The sequence below is a fragment of the Leuciscus leuciscus genome (assembly GCF_965113295.1).
Source record: "Leuciscus leuciscus genome assembly, chromosome: 20".
NCBI lineage: Eukaryota > Metazoa > Chordata > Actinopteri > Cypriniformes > Leuciscidae > Leuciscus > Leuciscus leuciscus.
This window is the reverse complement of record NC_138744.1, coordinates 33,042,366-33,066,631: the sequence shown is the minus strand read 5'-3', so window position 1 is coordinate 33,066,631 and position 24,266 is coordinate 33,042,366. Positions and strand designations below refer to the sequence as shown.

Below are 24,266 nucleotides of genomic sequence, written 5' to 3'. Positions count from 1 at the left end.
TAATGTATGAAGCACCACACAAAATTGCTGATCGTGTGGATTCTTATTGAAATGAGTGAATTCACCAGTGAACATTCACAGAACAACAGATAATTTTACTGCACCTTAACTCTGTTAAAATGAAAAATGTTTTCTGCTTGTTGGGACAAGGAATACTGTTTCCGGGTCGAAGCCTCTACTTCTACTTCCTCTATCTTGTTTCTAGATATTGAGAATACTCAACAACCATTTATGGGAACTGTTGATTCAAGTCACACATTTAAGCTTTTCAAAAGCCATAGTGTACATTACAGTCTCCAGTCTCACGGCATCCCAGACTTCAACATTTTATTATTCAAAATAGCTGAATAACTAAACCATCTGAGATTTCGGAATAGAGATAAAGGTTAGGATCCTAATTTTCAGGAATATTACAGCACAATGAGTGTATATTAGCACTGTTTGTTGTTTGTTTTTGGCATCTGATAGAGCTTTTGGACTTGGAAACAGTGACGTCAGACTTAACAAGCGGACTGAAACACATGTTTTAAAATTAAGTGAAGATGGACATTTTTAATTAGTCAAAATTGTTATTTTTTACATTGATTTATTACTTGGAACATGTTTTTTCCATGCATTTTGTTGAGATGTCTTTTCTTGTGTAGCCTATTGTATACACATGGTTGATGATTCATGTTACTTATGTATTATACAATTTTTTTGTGTGTGTGTGTATTCATTGATATTAATCTATTTCTAGCTTTTTTTTTCCAAGTGCATGGAAGTGTATGTATTAAAATGGATCTAAAATATGTAATAAACAATTCTTATTTTGTATTTGGTTCAGTTTGTTTATTATAATAGAAGTTAATGGTGGTAACCATAGTAACAACATGAAATTAATTTAATACAAATAAAATAAAATTGAAATTTGGTTCCTGGAGGCACCCACAGTGGTTCCACACAGTGCCTTATATTAGAGTTCCTCAGGAAACCTGTGTGGTTCCTCAGAGAACCGGCCCTTTTTAAAGGGTGCCTAGAGGATCTACAGACGGTTCCGCCGGTGTGGCAAAGTGAAGAACCCCAAAAGGTTCCTCCAGGCACCTTTTATTTTTACAGTGCAGATAGCATGGTGACATTGATACAATGTTTAGTTTTGATTCAAACCATCATTTTGGTTGAGATTGACATCTCAATGTTTAAAGTGTGTTGGATCAGCATTGAAATTTTGATGAAAGCCAACAGCACACATGGGTGGAGACTGTAGGCTTGTTCGACTTCATGCAGCTCTGCGCAGACCGTTCGGCGGCTGACTTGAAGCAGTGCATGCCGGTTAGAAATTTTGTCCGACTTGATACAGCGCCAACGCCACGTGACTGTGACGTATGCCATCAAAGTACCGCGAGAGCGATTCGAGAGTAGCCGGAGAACTCAGCCAGCGCAGCTTCTCAAGAGGCTGATGACGACACAGCTGTTCCACGATTGGCCGGATTCACCGCATGACAACGATCACATGTGTTTCGTGTTTATTCAAACACCTTTAGTTCCTCTAAAGCTCACAAATCAGTTTTTTATAACAGTAAACACTCTTTTCATGTCGTTGCGATTATATTGTGTCATGTTTATCAAATTAAAACTGATTAAAAAATGTAGATTCCACTTCATTGATAGTAGCTTATGTTGAACTTTATTCTTGTTCAAACAGAAGCTGAAGCAGTACATAAAGTATTGAATGAAAATGTCTCTGAAACATTATTTGGCAAATATTGCATTTATTTCACTTCAGCTGTGGTAAAGTATGCAAACACCACGTGAGCGGTCACTACGGGAACCGATCGGTTACATCCAGCCGCAGCCGATATCGAACACACCTAGTGACATTGAACTAACAGTGATTTGTAGTTGATGAGCACAAGATCATCCAGGCATGTATCTCTACAGAACACTATTGGGTGTTTCTCAATGGGCATTTTCAACCGCTTTACCCAATTCGCTCTAATCCACTGGGGGCTTGGTTTAGGGGTGGGCCTTCATGATTTTAGCAAGTCTGTTGAAAAATAGTTGAAAAACATTTATTGTAGTTTGAAATTGGCCAATGATTGGTAAACGCCCATTTTGGTTTTGCATGTGCGCTTCTCAGTAGTCTAATGCTTCCTCAGAGAGAAAACATACAGTAGGTGCATCCTACACAGACGTCTTGTTTGTTGAAGCACCTGACATACTTACATGACTTCTCTAGCACAGTTTCAAACAATGCTGCATCTCCCTTATTTCTCTGTTCCTTTGTTTGGCGTGCTTATTTGCATTTGATTTGTGTTGTTACTCACTGTAATTAGATAGGTTAAAAAGTTATTAAAGTGTTTGAATAAAGTATCTAGTTTTTCTACATTCTTAAAAAATGCACCTTGCTTTAGTAAAGTTTATTAGGAATTTCCTGAATAAAGTTCTAATGTCATTTAACAGATTTCTTGAAGTGCAGGAAACGTGAACATGAGCAAGAATGTTACACTGCAAACATAGGCCATGTCTTGCATCCATCAGTGCTTGCATGCAGAGCACATTGCTCCTTTAGTAGGAGTGAAGGCAGATGAAGATGGAAAATAAAATAAAAATATATATGTAAAAAAAGAGAAGCACCCTCCTTATAATGCTGACATTGACACTGAGTTGTTGTCGACAGCATAATCAGCTGACCTGGGACTTGATGATATCCTGTGCCTTATCACTGCTTAATCAGGTAATCATTCACATTCCTAAATTTGAGAAATGTAACTGATTTCCATTCAGTTTAGCTTGTTTTCACTGAAACACAACAATAAAAAAAAACATCTTTTGTTTATAAAGAAAGTGACTGACATGGCTATTTTGTGATATTTAAAGAGATTAAGGTCTACATAAGGTTCATCTGCAGCTTCAAAGGGATGATTCAGGCCGAAATGAAAATTTCTGTCAACATTTATGCACCCTCAAGTTGTTCCAAACCAGTATGAGTTTCTTTCTTCTGCTGCACACAAAAGAAGATCGAGTGAAGAATGTTGGTAACCAGAAAGTTGATGGTAGCCATTGACTTCCATGGTATTTATTTCCTACTATGGAAATCAATACGCTGATTTCACGCAGCCGTTATTTTGAAATCGAAAGCGAGGCTCCGGTGGGAAGAAAACCGGAAGTGTCGCCTTTAATCACAGGAGAGTCGTGAATGTGATGGCGTATTGTTGTGTTTAATGATGTTGTGTCAATTCTAAAAATGTACAAACATTTCTTTCATACTTTAGACTATATACAGTGAAATTAATTTATAAATAAAATAATTTTTTTATATATAATTCAGAATGTAAAAAACGAAGCAGGAATGAACTATATACATATCCTATATTGGATATTAACATCCAATAGTGTAAATCGCGGCAGCAGCTTCAGGTTGGTAATCCAAGGCATTGTTGTTTATCTTTACTTCCGGGGTTCTTCCCACCGGAGCCTCACTTTCGATTTCAAAATGGCGGCTGCGTGAAATCAGCGTATGGCCACCCCTGGTTACCAACATTCTTTAAAATGTCTTATTTTGTGTTCAAGAAATTTTCATTGAAAAAAACCTAAGCTCTTTTATTACAAGATAAACTTGTTACTTGAATGCCATGTAGTTTGACATAAAATTAACTGAGATATAGTTAATGGCTATAGCTCAGAGGTGTTTGTTCCTCTTCATGAAGAGTTTAGCTCCAACACACCAGCCTGGAAGTTTTCAATGATCCTAATGACCGTGATTAGCTTGATTAGCTGCCTCAGGTGTGTTTAATTAGGGCTGGAGGTAAAATCGGACACCCCTGTCATAGTGCTTTCTTTTGATATTGAAGCATTAATAGATTTGAGAAAAATACATTAAATAAACAGAATTTAACGATACTATAATCGTAGTTAGAATATTTTGTGTTCAGCAACTTAAAAAAAAAAAAGTGAATCATATTGTGTTTAGTATATTAACATTCTTGAATGTTGTATGTATGACAAATGAATTGACTTGTTCTTGAATAACATCATGCTGTCTTTTTCAGATTTCAGAGAACCCAAAGGAAAAGAGTCAGTACTCTGATTTTTAAAAACCTGAACTGTTGGACCACCTGTAGTTATGACATCAGACTTTTGAAGCCAATTTTATTTTTAAAGGTTGAAATGCTTTTGTCCTATTTCTCCCCCTTTCTTTTTTTAAAGAATGATCTTTTAATATGTTTTTATCATTGATTGATTGAATAACATGCATTGACTCAACTGCTGGAAAAGTGTAATTTATATTTTAAAGTTTTCACCAAATTTTGAAATGGTCAGGAATTTGTTGATGCACCATTTAGTTGAAATATTAATGTTGTTTCAACATTAACTTGGTACATCAGATGGCAATATTGTTTGACATTACTTTTCAGTTGTATTTTCAGTGTTTCAACAAAATGTATTTAGAACCAACATCACATTGTAACATTGATCAAAGATTTCAGTGTTGATTCAACAGCAGTGATTTAGATTCAACATCATAGTGTAATGTTGATTCAACAATATTACCATTGATTATTTTTGTTAATTTCAATATTGTTTCAGCATCGGTGATGTAGAATCAATAATAGTGTAATGTTGATTCAATAGCATTACCATTGATTTTTTTTGTTCAACATAGTTTCAACAGTAACTGAGGGTGCAAAAGTGATGTTGATAAAATATGTTGCATCAATACTATTACCGTTGATTTTTGGTTGAAATCTCAACATTGCTTCACCATTAACTGAGGGTGCAAGAGTGATACTAAAGCAACATCACTTAGTAATTTAATTCAATGCAATTAGCGTTGACACATCAACACTGAGTCAACATTGTTTCATTGATTACATGCTATCTATACATATATATATATATATATATATATATATATATATATATATATATATATATATATATATATATATATATATATATATATATATATATATATATATATATATATATTATATACAGTATATATTTATAACTTTATAAACTATAATCACTGGCTTCCGGTAACGGCCATATATGTGAGTAGAGTTTCAGCGGAAGAGTGACCTCTGACCCGACGCATGATGAGTGACCTCTGAGCATTGACGAACGTGGAAGCGCAGAGTATAGAGCTAAACAAAACACCGGTCACGAATTAGAAGCCTAAAAGGAGAATTTATAAAGAGAAATGTCGAGGAGTTTGAGTTTGTTGGCGTCTGTTCTCACCTAAGCTTAAGCTACTCCTACATCCTACATCATTTTTGGATGAACTGTCCCTTTAAGCCGCACATAAACACAAAACTAACTTTAGTTGATCAGTTCACTTGCCACTTACACAGTTAAATGGACAGTTCTTGGTAAGAAGATGCTGCAAAACGAACCAGACTTTATACCAATATTTAAAGAGTCCAATTATTCGGTAGAATGTGACCCTAGATATCTGATCCTGACTGAGGATCAATTGTTAGCTCCCTGTTAAGAAATGTTGCTGTCCTTCTTTTAATCAGAATATTTCTCACTATATCGGTATTGACATTCCTTGCAATACTGGCTCAGTAATATTCTCCTTGGACATTTGCTTCCTCCCGGTCTAATGACTTGATAATGGTTCATGTAGCTTTTATCAATCGTAATGCAGAGAACTTCTCAGTTGTCCCTGGCTGGAACTTTACTGATCAGTGTTTAAAAATGCATTTCAAGACGGATGCTACTGTTACCAGACATATTTAAAAAAGACATCCGCACATGAAATGTGGAAGTTATAAAAGAGGGGAATATGATCAGTGAACATTTTAAATGCTGGTATTTCTCTTAGACAAATGGTTTATATCATCTATGCCATGGACTACTTTTAAGGTGCTTACATATTGATCTTTTTCCCATTTCTTGAGCTTGGCAGTAAAAACCTCTATCTAGATTTGTTGTATGGAACATTTCCAAGAAGCTTGAATATTCTGTCTAAGATCATTGTTTGCATTCAAGCAAGAGCTACAATAACACAGAGTCAGAACATGAGTGAGTACAAGATGACAAAATGTTCATTTTTGGGTCAACATATACACTTCTATTTTGTTATTTCTATTGTATTCTGCCTATGTCTGGTTCTCAAAGCCTTGTGAGGGTAAAATGTGTTTCTTTCATTTGTGAATATTTCTGTTACTTGTGACATACAGTATTCATGGCTAAAGTCTGATCAGACTGTATTCAGCACAAACTCTGCTAGAATAATATGTCAGCAGCATATAATGTAAAAGTTTGTAGTTTTTGAGATAATGACATTTATGCGTGGTTTAAAAAAAAAAAAAAAAAAAAAAAAAGTATTGACAAAAATTGTCACTGAAATAATGTCATGAAACCCATACTGATTATTTATTCACAAGACTTTTGAAAATTGTATCACGTAGCCTAGAATATTTGCTCCAAAACTATGTGAAAATCATCCTGCCTACTCATTCAGATAAAACAATATATGGCTACGTTCACACTGCAGGCTGAAACGACCCAATTCCGATTTTTTTGCCCCTATGCGACCTGTATCTGATTTTTTCATGACAGTCTGAACGACACAGATCCGATCTTTTCAAATGCGACCCAGGCCACTTGGGTATGTGATCCAAGGCTACGTTCACACTGCAGGGCTTAATGCTCAATTCCGATTTTTTGAAAAAAATCGATTTTTTTGCAAGGCCTTTCACATTTCCAATTAAATGCGACCTTTTGTGATGTCCTGTGTGAACGTGAAATGACCCAGAAGTGACCCGCATGCGCAGAAGAGTACTCAACGGTCAACGACGTCACTTGTTGTTTGCGGAAGTAGCTAAACTTTAACTGTGATTCTCTCACACACACACACACACACACACACACGAGCGCGCGCAGCGACCGTTACACAAGAGCCAGACAGCAGCCGCTGACCTATCTAATATCAGATCCAGCACAAATAAGTTAACATAACATATATAATGGCCGTGGGCTTTTTTTTGTTATTTTTTTTATTAACGGGCTCGTCGAGGTCGACCCGTTCGGCAGATTTACCTCAGCTCGACGAATATGCAGTCCGTTTTCAAACCGATGACTACTTCAACGCAGAATTATGACGTTTTCCGCGTATCAATGACGTGCGGGTCGGATAAATGCGACCTGGCCGTTCAGACTGAAGTCGCATTTGAAAAGATCGGATATGTATCGGATTTGGGACCACATACCCAAGTGGCCTGGGTCGCATTTGAAAAGATCGGATCTGTGTCGTTCAGACTGTCATGAAAAGATCAGATACAGGTCGCATAGGGGCAAAAAAATCGGAATTGGGTCGTTTCAGCCTGCAGTGTGAACGTAGCCCAAATCCGATACGTATCCGATCTTTTGAAATGCGACTTCAGTCTGAACGGCCAGGTCACATGTATCCGACCTGCACGTCATTGATACGCGACAAACGTCATAATTCTGCGTTGAAGTAGGCGGGAATGAGAAGATAAACACACTCACATCAGTATCCCACCACTCCTGGCTGCGACTCCGCACCCACACGTTTCTCTGTACCGACGTTGCTACCACTGCTCCACAAAACGCCATGGCCAAAAACCTTGCTCTCCTCCTTCTTTTTAATTTTCTTCTTAAAAAGAGAAGATTGTAATTGCGCTGGCTCCGTTGGGAAAATAACTTTAATATCGCTAAACGAGCTCCACTGTTGACATCCATGTTTAGCTACTTCCGCAAACAACAAGTGACGTCGTTGACCGTTGAGTACTCTTCTGCGCATGCGGGTCACTTCTGGGTCATTTCACGTTCACACAGGAGATCACAAAAGGTCGCATTTAATTGGAAATGTGAACGGCCTTGCAAAAAAAACGATTTTTTTCAAAAAATCGGAATTGAGCATTAAGCCCTGCAGTGTGAACGCAGCCTATGACTCTCACTCTGTTGTTTTTGAAAGTGTTGACTGGATGGAAACCAATTGGGGTCAATTTGACCCCTAATATAATCAATGCAACCAAAATTTGTACAGCCTTTCCAAAACACATCTTTGTGTTGTAACTTTGCATGCACATTCATGACCCTAAATGAGAAATATTCACAAAATGTCAAGAATAAATAAATCAGTTTACCAGTGTTTCAAGCAGTTTGAAAATCAATTAGGGGTCAAATTGCCCCCAACGCAATAGTATATTTTATAATATGTTTATAAATAGAGCTACATTCCAGGTAGTGGGAGGCGTCTGGTCATGTGTCCAATCAGTCAATCTCTATTTCAAAACTGAATGAACATTAGTGTTGTAGTACTCAATGAGGTCTCGGTATCGACCACGTTTGTACTCGTATCTGACTAAGAGGACTCTTAGGGGCTGTTTACACGACACCGTTTTCAACTAAAAATGTAAAACTGTTTATGCGTTTTGGTTGTTCATTTACATGACAACAGTGTTTTGGGTGCCTGAAAACGCACATTTTTGAAAACGGGTTTCAAATTGCACGTTTTTGAAAACCGTTTCCGTGTAAACAACAAAAATGCCAATCTCTGAAGACGATGACGTCATGACGTCATGCACATGCGTATTTTGTATTCAGTCTATAGTGTTTCATCGCCATCTACTGGCCTGGCAGCAGAATACAGGATGGTTAGTTGTTTTCGCGGATCCGTTGTGAATGGGAATCGTTCTGACAATGGTGTCGTCTGTACGCAGAAAACTCAAAGGAAAAAGCATATTGTTGTTGGGTAAACATACCCTAAATTGCCTGTGCATTGTCTTATTTATTTGTTAACATCATTAATGTGATTGGATGTAAAACTTTCTGCTTCAAATGCAATAAATAACTTATTTCTGATTTGATTTCATTTGATACTGTTGTGCTGGGTCCGAAATTAACATTAACACCGATTGTGTCAAAAAAGTCAAAGTCAAAAAATTATTACAAATGCCCACAAAATTCAAGATATAATTGCAAAAAAAGTACTTGTATGAGATTTTTTATTATATGATATAATTAAGAAATATCACAAGAGCCAGAGAGCTGTTTTCACGAATATGCGCACAATTGCAAACATGATATTGGTTTTATAGAAACGTTCAATAAACCAGAAGTTAACAACTGACTTACATTTTAGACACAATTTTAAACACAAGTTTTTGCTCCATTTTGGCCATGAAAATAATTCCCAAAAAATCCAAAGCAGAAGTGTTGTGTGTTCCGGTGCAACACACAGCAGTGATTAGTTTCAACAAATCGGTTGAATGAATGATTCAGTGGCTCACTCATTAAGTGATTCACTGCCAACTACTGGAAGTTTTAATTTCATATTTAAAATTATCATTTTATTTCTTCATTGTGTTTCTATATTCAAAATGTAGTTGTTAGTGATTTCATTTGATTGGCAATAGCTCTATAAAGTGTATTATTATTCTAATTGTATGTATTGATTAAATATAAAACATTTCTTTGGCAGGAAATGTGGATCTTTCAAATGAACTTGAATCTGGTCTTGGTCTTGACTCGGTTTCGCCCCGCCTTGGTCTCGGTTAAGGAGGTCTACTAATGACTACATTATGTAGGAGTGACTACATCACTAACATATTTGACACATGCAACCACACCAAACTGAAAATAATACATCAGTTCATACACAGCACACTGAATGAGTGAAATAAAGCTTGTGGTTTTCTTTCATTTGGCTGATTGACATGGTGCCTGTGGTAGAGGAGTCTGGCTTCAGAGGTGGCCAAAATGCCTTTCATCCTCACATTAAGGTGCCTTTTCCATTCTTGGTTATTTTAGTCCTTTCAAAGCAATTCTGCATGAAATGGATCGTGCTGTTTTATATCCAATACGATCACATGCTGAGGCCATTTGTTGCGTATGTAGCTTTGAGGTCCAAGTTATTCTACAACCACGTGCTTCAGCTTTCTCTCTCAAAAACTAATAAGTACAAAAGAAAATATATATTATATTTCTCTAAATGGATATGCACACTACTTACTCTAAATTAATGTGAAGAAAATCATAGAAACCTTAATTCCCTTTTCTATAAACGCGTGATAAGGAAAGAGTTTTAGGGTCATTGTGTTGAGATGTCTTACAGCAGTATCATATACAATTCTAGATGTTTTGGACTCAAGTCTTACTGTGAGGACTGACACAGCCCGCAGCCGCATGTATAACCAGATTAAGACAATCTGCTACTGAGACCGATAATCTTATGCACAGGAGGGGAAACGCCTCACAGTTTCTCTTTTCATTTATTTATCTCATCCATTCGTCTATTTCATGCACGTTTGCCTCGGGGTCCGCGTTTCTGCACATTCACTGAGCCGATGAGAGACGCTAACCTCAACCGCTTCACCTTCACCGACAGAGCCAGACAGTCATTAATCAAAATGAAATGAAGATTTGAGTCGACACTGCAGTCTGAGAGAAACACACTTTGAGGAGAATACACTTCTGCATGGCAGAGATGTGATGATAAACGACTGTGTCTCTCATTTCAATCAGGCTGTTCAATGATTCATGTTTTTGTTGAGGTGTATGATTTTTTTTTTTTTTTTTTTTTTGGAAGGTAATGCCGCTGAGAATAAATATTTTAGCAAAATAGAAATGGTTTTGAATTGATTATGCACATGTGTTCAGATCTGGGCAAATAGCTGTAACTGATTATTGATTAGGGCAGTGATGTCTGCAGCATCAATTCAATCATTGTTTGAGATGCTGATTGACAACAGTAGAGCCACTGTTGCATTAGAGCTGTGGTTCCCAAACTGGAACACATACCCCTGGGCTAAGACTGGGGGTACGCTGACAAAATTCTGAATTTGGCTGTTAATTTAACCCTTAAACACACACCTCGGGTCTTTAGTGACCCGGGATGTCCTTCACTACACTCCTCATACATTTTTTTAGAGTTAGACATCAACCTTCTTAGTATTCATCAATCAATTCATTATAAACAATATAACAAGAAAAAAATACAAAATTATAAAAGAATGCCTGTTTTCCCATTCATTTTTGTAAAAAATAATATTAATAAATGTATACAACAGTTCATCAAACAAAAAGGTCATAATAGTGATGTACATTTTAAACACAGCATGTCAGTATATTTTTGCAATGAAACAAACAATAGTTCCAGTGAAAGCCACAGCAGAGCTGTTGGCCGTGTCCAAGCACTACACAACAGTGTTTCATTAGTGAACAAATCTCCGGCTTTGAACGAATCGGGAGAGTTGATAGGTGTCTTCAACCTGAAGTGGTGCTGCACCGACCGATTGGTGTATGACATCAAAGTACAGCGAGAGCGATTAGAGAGTAGACGACTCCATGAACTCTGTCCTGGAGAGTTTAGCTCCAACCCTGATAAAACTCGCCACACTGTACATTTCTAGTAATGCTGAAGACCTTGATCACTTGATTTACTTTAATGTATTGCTTTATTTATTATATTTATATTTAAGGTAGGGTAGGCAATTTCAGAGAGGCTAGCAATAGCAAGTTAGCTTGAAAGCATGAGATCCCACCTTCCCTTCAGAGCATCACCAGAGCCAAGCCTCCTCCAAAACTCATGAACGCACAAAGCCAGAGCAGATTCTACAAAGCGTCATGAGAGACAGCATTTAATTACCTCATGTCTCAAAGGTCAAAGCACATAACATTACGTTAATAATGCATGTTACAGAGCTCTTTTCTGTACCACCTGACTGCTGCAGGTTTATTTTGGCGTTGATAGTGTAGACATATAAACACATCAATCCGAGTCAGAGGACCTAAACAGCTCAGAGTAGAATTTCAAGTGTTGCCGTCTCGTAATTACGATTATGACATGGCGTGAACGCAGCATAAGCTCGTTGTTTTGTTTCAGGGGGTGGAGCTCGAGCCGAGCCAATCCTCAGGTTTGAGACTCCTTCAAAGACAGCAAGCCAAGTTTGTTTACCATTAACTATTAAGACTATTTAAAGTCTTTACATATTTAAAAAAAATACCTCCATGACATTACATCTATAATTTGAACCCTCTTTACCCTTCCCTCACTGTTTAACTCACCATTAAACCAACCCATAGCACCAACCTTACCCCTATCCCACCTTATTAACAGCAAAAGTGTTTTACAATACAACATCAACACAATAAGTACTTTGTACCTTTTTAGTTAAAGACACCTAATATACAGTGTGAACAAAAAAATCCTGATACAAAGTGAAGGATTCCACTTATTACATGACTACATACCGAATAATAAAAGAAGTGCTTTTGAATATTGACATCAATTTAAATTATTTTATGCATGCAGAGTGATACAAGCACCATGAAACAGCTTTAGACATGAAACAAGAATGTAGTGTTAGTTAAGTAAATGATAAATTATTAAAATAAAACTAATATTGCAAAGAGCCTTACCCATTGGGGTGCCAACCCCGTAGGCCTTGGAGTCTATGAGGCCTCCGATCTGTGTGAGGTTGCAGTTGCGCTGGGTGACAAATTCGATGGTGGTGGACTCCATAAGGAAGGCATAATCTGAGGTGAGCACGCGCTCGATTCCTTCCTCGATACTCTTCACCATGACCGAATGTCTTCGACTGCTCATGAACTCCCACATCTTATCATACGTGGAGATCTTTGTTTTCTGGGAGAGAAGTCAAAATCATTATCAGACTTTTAATTCATAAATGCTTTTTTGACCAATAAAATAGGCTTTCTCTCCATTTTAACACTATATTTGCACAATTCAATAATAAACAGCATAGACAATTGGGAATAAACAGTAAACAATATTTGAGCTTGAAACAATAACAATAATGCAAACTCCAGTACCATGTTATCTAATCCTAAATCTGAAATAAGAAAGATCTGGTTTGGATAGACATTGACATAACACAATATCAAAACATTGACAACTTCTAAAATGTATTTATTTATTTTTTACGTATATACTTTAGAAATCTAAAAGTTGGAACTGCAATTGTCATAAAATTTGCAATAGTGGCGTCACAGGTGACAGATCAATCCCATTACAGGACTCCGATTAATCACAAAATGACACAAGGGGCCCTATTTTAACGATCTGAAACGCAAGTGTCAAGCGCAAAGCGCAAGTAACTTTGTGGGCGGATCTCCGGCGCTGTTGCTATTTTCCCGGCGGGATAAATGACTCTTGCGCCAGGCGCAAATCTAAAATGGGTTGGTCTGAAGTAGCTTCATTATTCATAGGTGTGGTTTGGGCGTAACGTGAAATAAACCAATCAGAGCGACATCTCACATTCCCTTTAAGAGCAGACGCGCTTTTTCCAAAGCGGATTGCTATTGTAACGGCGGATTTGCCAGGCGCGCGCCAGGAGCGGTTCACAGCCGAGGAGAGAAACGCTCTCGTCACGGCCGTAAAAGAGAGATGTTACATCCATCTATCTATCTATCTATCTATCTATCTATCTATCTATCTATCTATCTATCTATCTATCTATCTATCTATCTATCGTAATAATGTATGATTTGCAAAAATGAAAACTGCTGCTTCTGTGTAGATGAGAGAATCAAAGTGCGTGTTGTTGTTTTTATTTTTTTTATTGTCACACTCGTACTCCTCACGGTTAAAAATTACTGTATTGGAAAGTCATGGAAAATGAATTGCATCTAGTGGAAATGTTTGGTACTGCACCCAAACTAAATCTTACTGAAAGCTAATTTTTTCAGATACCAACCTCAAATTTGGAACACAACTTTATTTTCTCACAGTTTTGAGTCAAAATTAAAAAATACATATGTCATATTAAAATGTAAAATAATATTTTTGTCTATTGTTCATAATTTCACTCTGTCAAGTGTCTTCTTTAAAAAGAGACCAAACTTCAGTCTGTGCTCCAACGCATTCAAAATGTATGTATGACAGTTTAAGTTGGAAATTTCATTTTCAGGTCTAAGCTCAAAAAGTGGTAATAAATAGTTTATAACTATTGCATAAATATACCATAAAAAAAAAAAAAAAAAAAAAAAAAAAAAAAAAAATACAAATACAAAATATAAAATAAAAACTTTGAACTAAAACGTGTTTTTACCACAACACGAGGAGCACCAGATGATTGATACAATTAATGAATATCATCCATTATAAATGCAATAAAATCAACCAATCAATTTGATGAACCTCAAATGATTTGTAAATAGTTCTCAAAGTTGTGTACCTACAAATACAAATGAGATCACATTTTATAATTATTAATAAACCACCCACAGACAAGCTTTTCTCGCTCACACTTGTCTCTTGCTGGGAACACAAAGCATATGCAGGTGTTTTTCAAAATAATCTTTTTAAGAATAATCATACACCTATTGCTTAAAATGTCATATTTCCGCCCCCTTTACATGATTACTACGGCACAAATTGTGGCAGAAGCACACAAATCTGTTTACGACTAATCCTGACTAATCTCCTAAACTGAAATGTATGCACGCAAAATTCAGCATTCAAAATAATACCATCTTATTCCAGTGGAACTACAAATAAACCCATAATCAACTTAGATATTAAGGTTAGTAGCATTAGAAATGGTTACCGATTGCATAGAATCTTCAAGCATTTTAAACTCAGGTCTTTTTGTGCTTCTGAGAACACATCTGGTGGCATTTGAAACCTAATTAAGTCACATACTCAAGGTCCTGCCTGCCATTATTGTGTGTAATGACTTTTTGTGGCCGGTCGATATTTTAGATCAACTGGGTGATTTGCCAAGTGCCTATCAGAATCTTCTGGAGTTACCCTTGACAAATCAGCCGATTGCACATGTAGACTACGACTGCTGATGAGGCAAAACCATAGGGGGCTGAGATAGACAGAAGAAAGAAGGGAAATCTCAACTTACATAAAAAAAATAATTAAAAATTAAGTAGTAAACAATGCTTTAAGTGTGACGTGACAAAAGTCACTCTGTCAGTTCTTCAGTGATCATCTCTCATTTTTACTTCCTTCTTTCTTTATCACCGTGATCCTATCTGTGCATTTCGGTTGATTTGAGATTGTTTGGATTGATTAGCAGTGATTTGTCGAATACTTTGATCATGTTGAAGTGTTCACAGATTGCACTACTTTAATCTGCTCTTGGTTCTCAATCTGTTCTGAGGCTTTGATTAATTTACCGCACACTACAATCAGACCTGAAGCATTCTCTGCTGCGGATGTTATTCTTAGATGACAAGACAATGAAAATGAAACAAATGTATTTTCTGTTCTGACACTGAGACAAATTGTAGAAAAATTGGTTGATCCTGAAAAATAGACGTTATTGTGGGAGTGATGTCAATGTGAAATAAGGATATGTTCCAGATTGAAAATATTTAACCAGCTTCTGAACTGAAAAGGGACATCCATCAACTTTCACTCAGAAACAGCCACAAAACACACAACATTATTGATGTCTAGGATGTATGAAAGTAAACAGATGTCAGCCTGTTGTTGTTGACTGACTTCCATTGTCTACAGAGTGCTGCAGGGATGATGTATGTTTTTTGAAGGCCCAAACCCTGAAATGAGTCAAGACCCTGATATACTGGTGCAAACTGGTGTGCGTCATGTTGAACACTGGAGTTCGAAGCAGCTTGCCAAAGTGAACTTCCAGGAAAAGTTCACTCTGACTGGTAAATAACTCTGAACTACCAGTGGTCCGTGGTGATGATGTAATAGGTGGGTGTGGCTCTGAGGCTCCGCCTTCTTTAACATTGACATCCTTTAACAACTTCTAATTGAAAGCGACACTGACACGTTTTTTTCATGTTTAATACTGTAAAAGCTGCTTGATTTAAAGCAATCTATTATATGCTATTTAAATAAATGTGACGGGATGTGTCTGGAGTGCTGAATTGCAGAGCTGGTGCAAACATATCCACGTCACTATGATCAGATGCTTTCTTATCTGCTGTTTTCTCAACATTGTGTCATTGAGGGGAAAGCGAGCAGCAAATATTCATCCAAATGTCGCTCTCACGAACGTCGGGAACAGTATATCGCTGCAAAGGTATCTCAAACTTCTTTTTACCCCAAAACGAAGAACAAAAAACGTGAGTATATCAGGGCCTTCAGCATTTCAGCAATTCCGATTCCTTCATCCGGAAGTCAAGTTTTTTTTTTTTTTTTTTTTATAAATGCCTGAAATTAAGGGTCTATGGCGAACACAAGATCAGGTTATTTTCATGTTATATTCAATGACATAAAATTCATTAGTAATACCCCCATGTGATATTTTTCAAAGCTTTACTTGTCTTAAAAAAGGCAATTGCTAACAAGTGTCTAAATGTGACTACAGGGGTTTCCTCGTTAAAAGTAATCAAGCTGAAGAGGAAAACTCTTCTACTCACTAGGCACTTTTACAGCCTCAATGAGTTTATATACTATATACATATATACAGTAACTCAAACTTTCAGGGAAAATGTTTTTAAATAAAGACTGAAAGAGTTGTTGAAGCTTAATGATGGTGTAATTCGTTTAAAGCCTGCGTTTAGCTTTTGACGTCTGCCTATTGTATTTAGTCTTCAAAATAAAAGCTGTGTTATTTAGTGAAGATTATCACGATGAACAAAATGTGTAAGAATCATCCATTTTGTTTGGCACAGCAATGATCCAAAAGCAAATGGAAAAATCCTATTGGTTTTTATTGTCGAGGGAATCTGTGACACTGACTTCCAGGTTGGCTTAGAAAAACACATCATGTCTGCAGCGCTCTATTAGCGGAGACATTGGTGGAGCTTAAAGAATGATGGGTGCTTCAAATTCCCTGACAATTAAAAAAAGTATGCTGCACCCATGTTAGATAACCAAGACTGCATCCACGACTTCAAATCACCACATAAATATTAAAATGACCCAATCTAAAAGAACAGATAATAATCTTAATTGATGTCTAAATGTGTCTATATCTCTGCTCTAGAAAGCAGGCTTCAAGTATCCAGAGCTGTATGAGCCTACATTACAGTCAAATGGTCCATTATTCCTTATTAAACTTTAATGTTGTGTAGAACACATTAAACTGCATTTAAACTCTACTCATCACATTGTGATCGTGAAGTATTAACACCCATAACGGTGTCACATTAAAACAAAAGACTAGGACGCTTCAGGGGCTTGCGTTTCAAACTGAAATTCAATTTAGTTCTCACCGGTTTTAAAACGTTGGAGTAGTGGCATAAAAATAGAGAATACATATATTCCATATTCAATTTATATTAGGTTATTACATATTTATTAACGTGTTACTATCTTGTAATAATATAATCATGATTAATGGAATTCTAATCTCAATGGAAATCTTTAATAATTAAACGTTAGAATTGATTTTCAGTTCTGACCAGTATTTAAAAATCCACAACAGAAAACTGTTATTATTATTACATCATTTTAGATACCTGCATTAAATAAAACAATGGTGTTCAATATATTTAATTAATTGCAGTTGTTAATCGTTAATTTTGACAACCCCAATTGTTATATATGAAATATATCTGTGGTGTAAACAGAACAGATAACAAGACTGTATCTTAAATATCGTCAGTAAACATTTGCTAGAGTTCTGTGTAGATTGCTGGTCTTTTCTCTGTGAGATATTCCACCGAGGCCCATGAGCAATGAAGCAGATCAGTCCAAAACAAGCATCTCCGGGCCGGACCCATAGCTCAGCACTGATAATGATGCTGGAAAGTGCAGCGGGCAGGTGGCTGTCCATTTTAACTCACATTCTCATTATATTGACACACGCAGGACGGCGACAGTCTTTGTGAAGCTTCTAACAGGATAAATCTCTCGCACACACCAACATGTAAAGACATTTTAAAGATGCTGCTAACTATTGGTTTTACGAAAAGCAGACACATCGCCTGTCATGAGAGAGAAACAGATGTGTGTGCACAATGAAAGGCTTCTTAGAGCATCCACAGGGAAGGGCACGTGATTATGCGTGTGTGTGTGTGTGTGGCAGAAAGTCTCTTGGGTCTCTATTGTTAGACTTGTCAAAATGCCTTTGATTAGGCCTTACACACATACCTGCACCTCTTCGAAGTATTAAAGATGTGCCTTGTCTTTATACCTCATTCACAACATTTAAATAAATATAAATGTTTACTGATTTGTTAGCACAACTTCTATCATCATATTTCAATGCATGTTTGAGCTGTGTTAGCTGAAAGTAACTTGCACTGACATATCTTACATATCAGTGCTATTGTATTGTCTCAAGATGCACACCAACAATGTTTTTATTTTTTTTATTTTTCTAAGGCACGTTAGAGCTACTTAAATGTCCTCATTGGAATAAGGTCTAATCCTGGCTTAATCTAAGCCCTGTCTGTGAAACCAGGCCATAACGTATTTCCTTCGTAATTAAATAATTGCTATTTTATTATAACAGATTTAGTGGTATAACAGGAATTATTAATTACATATATCAGGGTTATTATAGTTAACTAAAACATATAAAAAAAAAGAAGAAAATGAAATAAAATAAATATTAACTGTAATTAAATAAAATAGTTATAAATAAAATTATTTTATTTCAGCTAGCTGCCAAAGTAACATTTCTCACTTTCATTTAGTTCAACTTGATGTATTAAAATAACTAAAAAAACATAAAAAATGTATATGTATTTGTATTCATTTCCATCTCTCTCTCTCTCTCTCTCTCTCTCTCTCTCTCTCTCTCTCTCTCTCTCTCTCTCTCTCTCTCTCTCTCTCTCTCTCTCTCTCTCTCTCTCTCTCTCTCTCTCTCTCTCTCTCTCTCTCTCTCTCTCTCTCTCTCATATATGGAGTCCTCCATTCTATTAATCAATTAATAGATCATTCATTTCAATTATATTTTATATTATATTTATAATATATATATATATATATATATATATACGTATATATAAATATTATATTTATAATATATATATATATATATATATATATATATATATATATATATATATATATATATATATATATATATATATGCAAGATGTATTTATATACATTCATTATTATTAAGTTTAATATGATTAAATAATTACATTAAAATATACAATTATTATTAATAGAATGATACACCTTATTGTTATACTCTTATGCCAGACTTATCCATTTAAAATATATATATAGATATTATTAGTTTTCGGCCATTCTATTCCAAAAATAATCTTTCAAATGACATTCCCGCCACAGAATGAATGGTGATTGTGAATCACAGGGTGTAGAGCATCATTGTTCCTCTCTACAGGAGGAGCTGCTCTCTTTAACTGCTGCTCCAGTCCAGATCATCAGGAGCTGTGATTCGCTTCCTGAGACTATCTCATCTCGACGGTCCAGGGGTCCGAGAACAGAAAAAACTCACTGAGGATTGATAAGATCAAGATTGCTCAGGAAATATGAGGGTTTTGAACCTGAGAAGTAGCCGCAGGTTCCACGAAAACTTTCTCAACAAATTAAAAAGATGATGATAGCAGCTGAGGTGGTCAGATGAGACCTGGACGAGCAAAGCGTTTCTCACAGACTCTTACTGAGACACAGATGTGACTGATGAACGAGTCGAGGAAGTGAGTGAAGGTGTGCTCCTCTGTGTGAAAGGTTGCCGCAGATTGTTTTGATACTGAAGGATAAGAGAGAGAACGAGAGAGAGGTCGGGCTGCTTTCCCAGTGAGCCTGCTCCTCTTTTTGATCATAATATCTTTTGAAGCATAGAATGTGGCATACTAGATGTGACAGATAATAAGATGCCTCAGAGCAGAGAAGGACAAAGAAAGCAAACCTCCAGAGAAGAGGAGGACTATATCTGGACTATACGTCTTCTGTGTTCTCCACCTGCTTTCATGGGTTAAAATATTCTATAATTTAATGTGTCAGCCTTAGGGCAGTATGTTCAGCACAGGGAACGCTTGGCTTCCAGATGGTGGCTGCCTAAAATGGACATAATCTTCTGCTACTATGATATTGTAACAGACCACAGAATCTTTTTTTTTTTTTTTTTTTTTTTAGCTAAAAGTGTATTTAAAAGTGTCTTATACAACATGTTTTATGGAAGGAGTTTTTTTTTTAGAAACAGAACTGTACATTTATTTCATGTTTGTTACACACACACATATTGTGACGGAATGAAGAGCCGCCCCTCTTTACCAGGACCAACCCAACAGAGCGCTACCTTCCCTGGACGTGCCCTAGCACAACGAGGACACCAGATCCCCTATTTATTTTGGACACTGTATTCGCCTTTTTTGGATATGTTTATGTTAATAAACGCCTCTCCAAGTTTTGACGCCACACCTATTTTAAGGATCTAAGCACATGGTCTAAAGCGCAGGGCGCAAGTGTACTTAGTGCGTGTCCGAATCCACTTTTGCTAGTTTAACGACGGTAAAAATGGTCTGCGCACCCAGCGCATGGTCTAAAAGGCTTGTCCCTGTTCTCTTAATGAGTAATGGGTGTGTTTTGGGCGTAACGTGAAATAAACCGATCAGAGTCTCATCTCCCCTTAACCGTGAAGCCAGTTGCGTTCGCGCCATGGCGGATTCACTATTACATGGAGGAATTTGCAAGTGGAAAGACTGAACGCTTCTCTAGCGAGGAAACAGATCTGCTCGTGCGCGAGATTAAAGCGAGACCATCTATGGGACCAGGTTTTTGATGGTCAATGGTTCAGTCTATTCCAGTCTATTTCAGTTGCCTCAAAATAGCAACGCTCCATCAATGCTCCTGAACACACCTCGTTGTCAGACCAGCAGCCCATGGGCGAACAGATGGGCGCAATTTGCCATTTAAACAACATGGCGCAGGATGTGAAAATGAAAACTGCGTCGGGCTGAAACTAGCAAAACACACTTGCTTCACGCCGGGTGTATGATAGGGCCCACTGTGTCTGTTGTTTGCTCCTCCCGCCACATACATTATATATTGTTCAGATATGAACAATAGAAAACTCAACACTGCATACCGTGACATAATATCAGAGGGATCTGCCACTGTATTAGGTACAATGCATTTAGGCAAGTACATGGTCAAGATGATCTGCGGAAGTTCAAATTGAGCATCAGAATGAGGAAGAAAGGTGATTTACAGTATGTGACTTTGAATGTGTCATGGTTGTTGGTACCAGACGGGGTGGTCTGAGTATTTCAGAAACTGTTGATCTACTGGGATTTTCACGCACAACCATCTCCAGGGTTTACAGAGAATGGTCAGGAACAAAAGAAAATATCCAGTGAGCGGCAGTTCTTTTGGGGCGAAAAACTGGTTTCTTGAACATTTCGATGAGTTCACTATACTCAAATACACAATCACCAGATCTCAGTCCAGTAGAGCAGCTTTGGGATGTGCTGGAATGAGAAATTCACATCATGGATGAGCAGTCGACAAATCTGCATAACTGCGTGATTCTATCATGACAATGTGGACAAAAATCTCTGAGGAATATGTAGCACCTCTACAAGTTTCAGGCACCTTGTTGAATCTGTGCCACAAAGAATGAAGGCATTTCTGAAGGCCCTTCCTGGTCCTAGCAAGGTACATTGTCAGTAAAAGAAGAATGCAAACACCAAGGTTCTAGCACAAGCTTGATTTCATTGTTATTGCGTGCAGTGCTGTCAGAATAGGCAAACTCTTTTTAACTGACAGTTTCCTCAGAATGGAAGAGACTCTTGATGTGTACTGTAATTTAGTTAAAGTTAGTTACAGTAACTGGTGGGTGTGATTATAGCTAACCTCCTGTATAATCTGGTTTAATGACATACAGTTAAAGCAAACTCTGTCGCCCCCTCACGTATAATTTCAAGATAAGGGGACAAAGAAAAAGAAAAAAAAAAGAAAAAGAAAAAAACCTGCACAATTAAACTAATTCTAAGACGACTGTCGTGATTAAAGTAAAATGTGCAATTTAATAATACGTGGTGATTGTGGCATTACATTTAAGTCTGCTCACATTGTATCAGATTTCTTTTTACGTGATTTTTGCAGCGTTGAGCATTATGACCAATCACACATGTTTCTGTTGAGCTTATGAATGCAACGGTCAATCAGATTAGTCACCATTGAAAACACTGGCGTTTTGTTCAGAGCACATGCTCACTGACTGAATTCTGCACTCTTACGGATTCTCTCATCATATACAACAATGTGCAGATATGAAGTAAGAGATTTATTCCGCAGTTTACACATCTTCACTGATTTTTGCAAAAGTGTATAACTTACGGGAAACAGTAACGGGAAACATTCTCTGCTCACTTTATGTATATAATTAAATCGCAGCTTGAATAGCAGTTTTGTTTTTCATTCTACTAAAATAACCAATGTGAAATCTTTTTCTAATTAACCAATTCATAAACGTTTTTTAGCTTGTTTTGTCTGTGTAACCAGAATTTGACATGCCGTTTCCGTACACACACAGTCTGGTTCACAAGAGCAGAACAGTTCCTGTTTCGACGAAGCCTAGGAAAGGAAAGGAAAGTTGAATCCGGTAAATCAAATATCTCCCTTTGGAGGGACTTTGAGCTTTGTAACCTTGCAAATCTTTTTTTACAGCAACACACACTAACTAAAGCTAAAAATGCGAAAAAGCATAGGACCATTTAATGTATTCCGTTACAATTCTAAAAAAAATTGCTTAATTTAAGTCTTTGACATATAAAAATTATAAAAAAAAAAACACAAATGCATTTTGTATACTGTATATTATAAATGTTTTATTGTTGTACTTTTATTGTGTGAGTAGTGACCTGTTACTGTATTTAACCTGTGAAGCACCTTGGTCAACCTTGGTTGTTTTAAGTGTTCTATATATAAATAAAATTGATTGATTGATTGATTGATTGATTGATTGATTGATTGGATTTAATAACCTAATTATTAAAATTGCCTTTACAAGGGTAAAAATGCCCATTGAAATCAATTCTATATTGCCTCTTACGTATTCTCTTATTGACCCAAAAAGGATGGCTTTTACAGGACGGGTGCAGTATATTGAGGAACATAGTGCATAAAAGAGTGATCAAAGGATTAAAATTGTGAGCTCCCATTAGCGCAGTCATCCAGCTCAAACTCCCCAGTGCCTCATCAGACACTCGCTAGCGGCCATTTCAATAAACCTCAACATATATTATTAAAATCAGGTTTTTTTAGCAATTAAACCCAAAGATGCTAAAAACCACCAACAGCTTCGAGGTCTAGGGAATACAACATTTGAAATTGTCGTTCTGACCAGAATCACACATAGGTGGCCTGCTATAAAAGCATAACCAGGCAATCTCATTCCACCCGGTTGTTAAGTCTGATGTCAGACGTCACCCTTACCAGATCCAAATGCTCTAATAGACCCCAAAAGCAAACAATAAAGTGTGCTAATATGCACTCATTGTGTGCTGTAGTATTACAGAAAAATAATGATCCTAGCCTTTATCTCCATAGCAAATCTCAGTTGGCCAGACAGTGATTCATCTTTTCTAAATCCTTAAAATATTGGTGTTCAGGACATTGTGAACCTACAGTGTGCAGTTTTTAAAATGTTTGTCTAAATGTGTGCAATAAAAGCAAAATTCTCAAAAACAGCTATTTTCTCAATTGAAACGAAGTAGAGGCTTGGACCCAGGAACAGTATTCGTTACATACATAATTTAATAGATAATAGAAGACACAATGGCGACAAATTAAACTAACAAACAAAAAAAAAAAGTACAGTACAGTAGAAAGAATGATAATATTAATCTTGGATGTGGCATACATATATTATGCTGAAACTTTTTAACAAATAACTGCATAACATTTTTCGCATATTACATTAAACAAGAAAAAAAAAATGTTTCTCATTCACTAATTATTGTGTAGATTACATGCACAGAAGAGCTATCACAATTTATATATATATATATATATATATATATATACACACACACACACACACACACACATATACATATATATAATATGCGTATGCATTTGAATTTGTTCTTAACCTTATTCTAATGCTAATGAATTTGGACTATTATAAATGAGTGACCACATACTTGAGGTTAGTAATTTGCATAAAATACGTCCAAATAATCAGCATATAAGGGCTTTTCCCAAAACCATTCCTTTGCAGCCTTTTGTCACATTCAGAAACCGTATGATACGGGTGCAAGATCCTTGAGCACGTACAAAATTTTATCTTAGCATAATTAGAAAGCAACCCCAAGCATGTGATTATTGTGTTTGTGTGGTATCAGTTGTTCCTACATGTTCCGTACGTTTAGAATAGAAACACGAATCACAATAAAAGAGCTCAAAGACTTGTAGATGCAGCTAAAATGG

The 24,266-nt window shown here is 36.6% G+C and overlaps 1 protein-coding gene across 3 annotated transcripts in view; it reads right to left on the bottom strand.

Annotated features, from left to right (window-relative positions):
* grik2 (glutamate receptor, ionotropic, kainate 2) overlaps positions 1–24,266 on the bottom strand; it is a 239,825-nt gene that overhangs the window by 23,295 nt on the left and 192,264 nt on the right. For all 3 annotated transcript variants that reach the window (XR_014200724.1, XM_082150286.1, XM_082150285.1), the window contains one exon: positions 12,379–12,604. Coding sequence is in view for 2 of the 3 variants with exons in the window: in XM_082150286.1 (XP_082006412.1) it covers positions 12,379–12,604 (226 nt within the window). In the remaining variant the exon portion in view is untranslated. The remainder of the gene's footprint in view (positions 1–12,378; positions 12,605–24,266) is intronic.